This window comes from Solea senegalensis, linkage group LG19 (assembly GCF_019176455.1).
Source record: "Solea senegalensis isolate Sse05_10M linkage group LG19, IFAPA_SoseM_1, whole genome shotgun sequence".
Taxonomy (NCBI): domain Eukaryota; kingdom Metazoa; phylum Chordata; class Actinopteri; order Pleuronectiformes; family Soleidae; genus Solea; species Solea senegalensis.
In genome coordinates, this window is record NC_058038.1 from 13,082,100 (window position 1) to 13,091,325 (window position 9,226).

Below are 9,226 nucleotides of genomic sequence, written 5' to 3' on the forward strand. Positions count from 1 at the left end.
ACTGACAAGGGCCTATGTCACCTCCGACTCTACTCCCATGCTGCCTACATCCTGACAGACTCCCGTGTTCCTACATGATTGAAAGAACTACTTTGACCTGTCAGGTTTCAGCTCCCCCTGCAGTCTCAGTTTCTAGCTCAGGTGTATAGACTGGCTATTAGAGCTGACTGTTACCTCAGCGTAGCTGCCAGAATGACCCCACAACTGTTCCCCCTGCTTCCCTCATTCTCTCCAGACTTCAGTGAATTATTCAGGGTTAACAAGCTGTTGGGACATAAAACTCAAGTGTGCGTTTTCGGCGGTGGCTCAAGTGTAAAACAGTAAAAAGTGGACTGCTCTGACATAGATGGATGGAACTATGAGCTCAAGCAGACAAGCAGAAGGAGAGGCTACGTCAAATGCATATAGGGCAGAGAACGGTGTTGTCAGGATTGATGCAGGGATTTTGACTGTACTTGACTGCTGTAGAACCGAAGCAGTGACATCTGAAAGGTTCTAATTATATGTTTGGCTTTAAGATGAGAGATGACACACAAGACAACAGAGACGAATGCCTTAGTGACGTGAACTAGTGAATTACACAGTACCACTGCAGCCTTGCTGCAGATTCTGTAAATGGATGTGGGACACATTTCGAGTCATTCAACTCTTATTTCTATACTAACATGGTAATCTGTCTTTACAGTTGACTCCAGTTTAAATTGAACTATTGTACTTTTTGCTCAGACCCCAAAAAACTAAAATGGCTCTAAGCTGAGGCCTGACAAACCTTTACAATTCTATGAAGCATAATAGCTGGGCCAATGCCTGGGTCTGTCCACATAATCCTAATAATTTAATGGGTTATTTCTTGGCCAATACTCCACAAAGTTTTGTGAAAGTCTGTTACATTAGGTATTTATTTCCTGCTGATAAACAAACTGAGATTCAGACATGAATGAAACCATAAACTCATGGGCAAATGATGAGATAAAAATGATTATAACATTAAAAAATATAATTTGTTTATATGAAATGATAAGGGGACAATCTAGTCGCCAGTCAGTCAGAGGGCAGATAGACACAAACATCCCCATTCACTCTCACACTCAATTTCATAATCAATAATAACAAATAACAATTATTATTAAAATGTTAAAAATATTAATGCTATTGTTTTTTAGAGTGAACCTCAGCTGATTCACACAGGGCAGACAACTGCAGCAGCACCTCCCTCTACAGGCTGAAATCAGTGGTGTCACAAAAGCTGAAATTGTGTTTTTTCCCCTCTGGTATTAAAAACTACAACAATATATAGCCTATATATATTTTAATTCAAATAGATACATTCAATTCAATCTTAATTCTCGTGATTATGCAAACCTAAGCTTGCATAATCATCATATGATCAGTCTTTAAGTTCCGGACCATTTGTTTTGTGGCACAAACATGTAACAGGCATTTCTGCAGCTCCTATTATAGAGCAAGTTTTTAAGAACTTAAAAACACATCCACAATCCCCTCAGGGGTAGACAGGAGACAGAAAATCAACAGGCTGATGATGCCTGATGAATGATTCACAGGTAGATGAATTACGTTCTCATAATTTTGACTCATTATCTCACAATATTAAGATACTTTCTCATAATTATGAATTATTATCTCACAATAATGAGATACGTATGCCTTACTATACCATAATCATGACTTATTAGCTCTACTCCTAATAAATAACTAATAAAGTAAAAACAACAACCAAAAAAATAAAACATTGTATACCGGAAGTGACGCCAGCGCGGCCTTTTCCGGTCGGACCGGTTTCGCCGGTAGCTTCTGTCACTGCCTGTCAGCCTCATAAGACGTGTGTGTTGGGACTTTTGTGTTTTTAACAGTTTGTCTCTGACAGTGCTCAGGCTGTTCTCCACCATGCCCATGTACCAGGTAAAGCCCACCTGCGGGGGTGATATAAAGATTGATTTACCGACGTGCATGTACAAGTTACCAAATATCCACGCGCAGCAAGGGAACAGCTACACCCCCGAACACGCGCTTCAGGTAACTGTTAAACTGATTTCCTTTCGACACGCTGCAGTGTTTCCCTTCTGCTTGTGAATAAATATTTTTTTTTCCTATTTTGCTCTCGCTTTTGTATAGTCCGCACTTCGTTTTCTTCCCCGACTTTCGCTTTCCACACAAACATGAGCTGCTTTCAGCTAAGCTAGCTGGCTAACTATCTTAGCTTGTCAGGATAATGAGTAATGTCACGTAGAGTTGATGCAGCAATGAGATGAACTACTCTGTAAATATTTATATGAACTCCAACCTGTAAATATTGTTATACATTAGCAAGGAGGACACTGTTAGTTAAGTTTACGGTTGTATTTGTGATAGCAATTAAATGGTTTGAATATTTCATTGTAGATTTGTCTATTCGAAATGACATGAAAAAACCTCTTTAAAGAATCTATGTGCTCCACTTTTTATAAATTCTACTTTCTATAATGAATTCCCACGACACATATCTCCAGTATTATTAATATTGTTACACAGCAAAATCATCTCTCTTAAATTACTTTAAAATAGGACTGAGTGGTAAATATAATTCAATATCAGTACAACAATGGTTCTGTGTATATGGATATTATAAGTATGCACTGTGCAAACAAACACACTGAGACACAATACCATTCTCATGTGTTTTGCCTCAGATTTGTGAAATGTTGCCATGAAGTTTTAAACCACAAGTTTTCATTTAGGAGTAGAACTGAGCTTTTTATCAAACTGAAGTTTTGTCAGGATAATTAGCGATATTGACTAATGTCATCTCTACATTTATGTATTTGTAAAGTGTATTTGTATTTGACAATCTGTTAAATGAGGTCCCTGCATTCTCTTGTGTTTTCTAATTAATGTTGGTACTCCAGTAAACATGCAGGCTATAAAACTCCTCTGGGGTTTTGTGCTGAAATTGTTCAAACTGTGAAATTTCTCTTTCCCCAGAATGGTGAGGTGGACCCAGCAGTCAAAGCTCTGGAGGCTCGGCAGGACGAGATCCTGAGGAAACTATATGAGCTTAAAGCAGCAGTCGAGGGCCTGGCAAAAACTGTGACCACCCCAGATGCTGACCTGGACCTGACAGTCAGTAGCAGCCTCTCCTCCCAAACCCTAAGCTCCACAACCCTCAAATGCACTACTGACCTGGACACACTACTGGGCAAGGTGAGAAACTGGGACTAATACTAGAATTTTTTTTATCACTCTTGTTTTTTTCTGTTTATATACTTTCCTCTCTGTCTGATGTATCTGCCTGTTCTTACAAGTTCCAGTACTGTACTATCTGGCAGAGTCTGCTCATAATGGAATTTGTCTTGAAGCATAACTGAGGGTGTGGACTGATTATGGGTGCAGTTTTCATCTTGCAATAAAAGATAAATGTTTATCCAGCTTTATTTTGGGTTGTACACCCATTTACCTCTATCTTGTCTATGCCAGGACCGCGGTGCTCTCCGGGATATTGTCATAAATGCCAACCCCGCACAGCCACCTCTGACCCTGCTGGTGCTCCATAGCCTGCTGTGTCAGCGTTATCGAGTACTCTCCACTGTCCATGTTCACTCATCAGTTGCCAGTGTGCTGCCACAGCTCCTCTCCTGTCTCGGACCACGCCACGTAGACAGCTATGCCCGCCACCTGTTCCAGCTGGGCTTCACACTCATATGGAAAGATGGTAAAGTGACATAGTGAGGGAATTTAGTATAAATGGATGGACAGAGGCGGAAAGTAATTGCATAAACATTATACAAAACTGCCATTGTCTTTTATTGTCATTAATTTATACAAACTTTGTATTTATGTAACATTTATCTTAGTAGGGCTGTCACTTTTGCAAAAATCAAGTTTGAACAAATGTATAATGATCCGAAATTGATTTTAATAAATTTGAACACACAGTAATTAGTTTGAACTTTTAAACAATATAAAATGTCAAATAAAAAGTGTCTTTGTTTTCTCCTGTGTCCCATCCACAGTCCCCAAACTGCAAATGAAGTTCAGTATCCGTGACATGTGTCCCATCGAGGGTGAGGCAAACGTGGCACGTTTCCTCTTCAAGCTGCTGGCTCCCCACCCCAGCGACCCTGCGCTTGCTACTTTGGTGGACAGCTGGGTGGACACTGCTTTCTTCCAGCTGGCAGAGGGCAGTGCCAAGGAGCATACCGCTGTCCTCCGTGCCCTCAACTCTGCCCTGGGCCGCAACCCCTGGGTGGCAGGGCCTGAATTCTCCCTGGCCGACATCGCCTGCTACTGCTGTATTCTGCGCAGTGGATTGGCCTCCTCAGCCCCTGCTAATGTCCAGCGCTGGCTCAAGTCATGCGAGAACCTGGGCCACTTTAGCCCTGCCAAGGTAGTTGTGCAGTGAATGGAGGCGTCCCAGGACCGGACACCAGAAAAGGGTCTCTTTAATTAACAAAGTGAGAGAAAGGCATTAGAATTATAAAATATCCCAGCCCTGTCTGGACAGCTTTCTAATGCTTCCCTCCTTACAGTATTGTATCACTGAACTGACAAAAACTCCGTAGAAGCAAGATGGTTAATTGATTAAAGTTACTTAAAACAGTTTCTCTGCCATGCTGCTTTTCTAGGAGAAGAGATTCTAGGCTATATTTGCATGGGAGGAAGCATGAGAGGACTGTAAGGACGAGGGCTTGGTGATGGATTAAATCAAAGGTACTAACAGAAACACACCGTACACCTTCCCACTTTGTGCCTAACATGATCCTGTTTTAAATGTGTGTTCATGTGTGGTGGCGGGTATTACTGGATGTTTTCTGGAATAATACTTTGTACAATGTTTTTTCTCAAGCCATTAAAACTTCTACTTTGGATCAAACTTTGAGGCTTGGGCTTTGTTTTAGTTGACTGTTTTGATTATTTCAGCAGACCAAATGGCATTCGCTGAAGTGCACCTCTGTGTCCAGTGGGTGGCAGAGTTGTCATTAGGAAATGGAAGATTTTGATCACCTGCTGATCCAAAGACATGGAGCTGCTCTTTTTTCCATCACTCAAACAGGAAGAACGGTTACACAGGTGGTTCTTCCACGAAGTTTATGCAAAATTTTACATCCTTGGAAAATCTTTACTCCACCTGGCTTCCATCGGACATCAGCAGTTAAAGTCTAAAAGGAAGCACAGATTAAGGTCGGTATCAATATGGATCAATATCAATATAGTCAACCAATAAATGACTAAGGAAAGTACAAAAATACCATATTTTGAGAATCAGTCCTAAAGATTATCCATTTGAGTAGAACTGCCCAGAAAGAAACTAACTAGTCATGGTTATGCATTAAAATAATATAAGTAGGAATACACTAGTATGTAATGTGTCTGAATACTGGATGAAATCTAGTGCTGTGATATTCTTTATGCTCCAGTTGAAATCAAATCCCTCAAGGAAGTAATTTTATTTCAAATAAAGGATTTAATAGTTCCTGGCCCATTTTTGCACAATACATCGGCACTGAAAAAGGTACCAATTTATGTCAGATGTAAAATGATTAGCTGCACACTTTATTTGTCTGCACTTAGTTGTTCAAGTGGTCCTGATCAGCTGATGTGTTGCTCCCAATACCCGGTCTCTATTAGGAAGTAGTTTTCTCCACAGCTCAATTTCCAGTTTACATAAATCTAATCCTATGTGACTCAAATAACTAACATATACATATACAGGCAATATTCGTAACTAGATCCCATGGTTTGGCATGTTTTCTTTTTTGTTGTTTTTGTTGACAGCTCTGGTGGTGACATGTGTGTGTGTGTGTGTGTGATTTGACAGCCTCCAGTTGGTCTCCAGGCAGCTGTCAGACGTGGCAAAAACTCCAGACTGACAACTGGACACATGGCACAAAGCCAAGAATTCACATGGGACTGAGCAGCACTGAAAGTGTTGCGTTTGCATGCTCGTCATCTTTTTCCATTAACAAACAAACATTTTCTTGTGTGACTTGAGCGTGGAGATAAGGCAGCCGATCCCTGATATCATTATTCATGGTTTCTAACTGAAATGAAAACAAAAAAGTGCTCTTTCCTCGTCTCTTTATATTTCATATAAAACATACACACATGAGATGCACTGTCATTGGATAGCTGTAGAAAAAAAAGAAGGAAAAAGAATCACTGAACTGAAAGACAAAATCACTTCAGTTTAACCCTGTGGCTACTTCAAATCACGACAATAGCGCACAAAAAAGATAAAAAGATGCTTCTGTCAGAACATTAAGTCCATGAATGTCACTGTCCATGATTGTCAATTAAATACTTTTATGAGGCCATTCTGGAGTGAGACATAAGCTATGCTTATAAAAACAGGCAAAGGTAATTATAGAAAACACATCTGGTCTATGCTGTCTGAAATTACATATTAACTAATTTCTGTACTGATTCAAGCTCACTGTGGTCTGATTCTGCATCAATCAATAGGCTGATACAGAGAGTGAAATTATGTCACTGGCAATATAATCACTCTGTGGTCAAAGAGCACACGTTGCTGTTGTATCTCAAAAGTTGAAGGCGCTCAAAGTAGTCATCTGTCAGAAAGTTCCTCTGTGACGTGACCAGGTTTCCTTTTTGGCTAAAGAGGCGCTGGACAGGGGCTGTGGATGGCAGGGTGGTGTTATATTTAAGAAAAAGCTGCTTCACTCGCGGAAAGTCCTGCAGGCACTCGAGGCTCTTTCCCGTTCCTCCAATGTACTTGCGGATCTCTTCCGTCACTCCTCGCTGCTGGATCTGCGTCGAAGGCTTCACCGAGCCGTAGCTGAAGAAGTCGTCCTCCGATTCAATGGTGGACAGATTGCGGCTGGTGTTTGCCTCGTCGACGTTACACGGATCCATCTGAGACGCCTCTGTAGCCAGCAGGGAGCACATTTCCTCCCTCTCGGATGCAGCCATCCACCACAAGCGGAACTGAGGAGTGGTGGCTGTCGCAATCTTTGCTTCTGTGCTCGCAAACAACTCCTGGAACCGCACATCAATAGCCACGACAATGGCACTGATGACATCCCCAAAGTAATTTGCCGCATCTTTCTGCTCCTTTAACTTGTTCTTTAGACTGAGCACGGTCGGGATGACCAGACCCAAGTAACATTTCTGCTCCGCTTGGAAAAGTTCAAGTGCAAAAGCGAGCGGGTGGAACACAGTCACATATTCTTTGAGAAAGGCCATCTCCTCTGACTGCAGGCGTGGGACCTCCAGGCGGGCACACAGCTCTGTGAGTTCCCGCTCAGTGAGAGAGACAATCTTCTGCACGGCACAGAACTCCACATTCCAGCGAGTGATTGTCGGGACAACAAGGGCCATCTTTCCTATCTCCTCTGCTGCATCCATACCCACCTGGAGATGGTGACATTTGTTCCATATGGCAAACACCTTGGCCATTGTGCTAAAATGCAGCTGACACATGGGCCCCTGTGACACAGCCTGCCAAAAGTCCTCAGAGACAATCTGCTCCAGGGTGTGTGATGCACAGCGTTGCAGAGGTGGCAGAAAGAGCAGCATGTCCTGCTCAGGCTCGCCCTCCAGGATGGTGCTCACATTCTCATAGAAACCAATGTCATCATCACTGTCTTGGCTATCCATGGCAAACTCTTTAAATACGCTGATAAAGGGGCTGCCATTGTCAGTAACTGTGGTCTGGACTTTGCTTTCGATATTATATGCCACGTGGATGTCATGTATTCGTCCAGCAATGACGTCATATGTGATCCTACCCTGCAGCCGTGCAAACCCCAGAGCGGCAGATTTCCTCTCCAAAGAATCCCCATCGATCCAGTGACAGGTCATCCCAAAGAAGCTCCTGTTGTTGGCCGTCCAGATGTCAGCTGTGGTGCATACATACTGGATGTTGCTGAACTTGGCCATAAGTTCCTCCCGCATCCTAGAGAAGCCCTGGTCCACCTTTGTGAACAAGGTCACCCGGTCCATGGACTTCAGCCCCTCAGTTAAGCCTGCAATCAGCTTCTTGAAGCCGGGCTGCTCAAGCACATAAAATGACTGGCAATCTTCCACAATGAAACTGAAGATTAGGTCGTCGATCTTTGCCTGGGTCATGCATTTAGAGATGATTTCTGCTTTCAGCTTTTTGAGTTGGCAGTGCCTGCTCTCTTCACCGTTGTGCTCCTCTTTCTTCCTCCCCCTCTTGGCGTCAGGACTGGCTTCACAGCCCAAGTGTGTTCTCTAAAAGAAAGAGGGAAAGAAAAAAAAAAGAAAAAAACCGTCATGCTGGAAATGTGACATTTGTATGTTCTGAGTTTGCATCAGTGCCCAAACTTCAACTGCAATAAAAGTAAACAAGAAAGCGAACGAGCACTTATGTCGCTGCAAACACGTCAATATTAACCCTATTTGTTGTTGTTTTCCTCCATTAAAACACATTTAAGTATCATTATGAAACGCCTCCAGCACGAAGCTACAATGTAACGTTTATTAATCACGAGGGCAGCTGTTCATTCATTGACTCTATCAAACATTAACCTGGCGAGTGCAGGAGATCATTACAGGGACATTACTTTGTGTAACTCACGTCTAAATGCTTCTTTAGGTTTGATGTGGAGGTTTTCGACGTGGACAGCAGATTAACCCTCGGCAGACACAGATTACACTGGACGATGATATTTTTTCCTTGATCTGCCTTGTACGTGAAATGGTGGCGATAACGCCAAGAATGCATGGCCGATTTGGTCTCGCCGCTGGGCTCATGGTGATCCACTTCCATCTCAGACGCGTCCTCTGCTCTTACCCACGTCTCGAAATATGATAAAAGTATCGTAATCCGATTTAGTAATCGTGATTACACGTAAAGTAACGATGGCGGTGGAGAAACCCTCATGAAAAGGGGCAGGCCTTTGTTTAGATGTTGCTCGCAAAACACACTAGGTGCAGACACAGTCGTCATCGTCCCTGTGGCGCATGCGCAGTCGTGGGCGGCTGAGTTATGGAGCCAGTTACCTGCACGCATGCGCTCTACGCGCACGGGTGCTGCATTGTAACGTCAGTGTCTACTCCTTGTGATTTCCATTCAGATGGACCCGTATACTTCCTCTGGTGCAGCAGCGATTTGGCGCCGCCCTCGGGAGACGGAAGTAAAAGGTGTTTAATTGTCACACTGCATCAAAACCATCCGTTTACTGACAAGATAATAACTAAATAGTGTCATATTATGGTTTGCAGTCAAAAAAAAAAAGTCATACAAACA

General features: G+C 42.7%; 2 protein-coding genes across 3 annotated transcripts; one reads left to right on the top strand and one right to left on the bottom strand.

Annotated features, from left to right (window-relative positions):
• Positions 1–1,773: 1,773 nt before the first annotated feature.
• On the top strand, positions 1,774–4,867 carry aimp2 (aminoacyl tRNA synthetase complex interacting multifunctional protein 2). Of its 2 annotated transcripts, none has more exons than XM_044051357.1 (4): positions 1,774–2,034; positions 2,980–3,198; positions 3,472–3,706; positions 4,008–4,867. In XM_044051357.1, the coding sequence occupies exons 1-4, from the start codon at positions 1,906–1,908 to the stop codon at positions 4,394–4,396; spliced, it is 972 nt and encodes a 323-aa protein (XP_043907292.1). In that variant the 5' UTR covers positions 1,774–1,905; the 3' UTR covers positions 4,397–4,867. The 2 variants fall into 2 exon arrangements, with proteins under 2 accessions (XP_043907292.1, XP_043907293.1); XM_044051358.1 differs by having other exon boundaries at positions 1,774–1,920.
• Positions 4,868–6,055: 1,188 nt separating this feature from the next.
• Positions 6,056–8,894, bottom strand: zgc:161969 (uncharacterized protein LOC569044 homolog). The gene is made up of 2 exons (XM_044051356.1): positions 8,555–8,894; positions 6,056–8,208 (listed from the first exon to the last, which is right to left on the bottom strand). Exons 1-2 carry the CDS (start codon positions 8,744–8,746, stop codon positions 6,496–6,498), a joined length of 1,905 nt encoding a protein of 634 aa, XP_043907291.1. The 5' UTR covers positions 8,747–8,894; the 3' UTR covers positions 6,056–6,495.
• Positions 8,895–9,226: the final 332 nt, after the last annotated feature.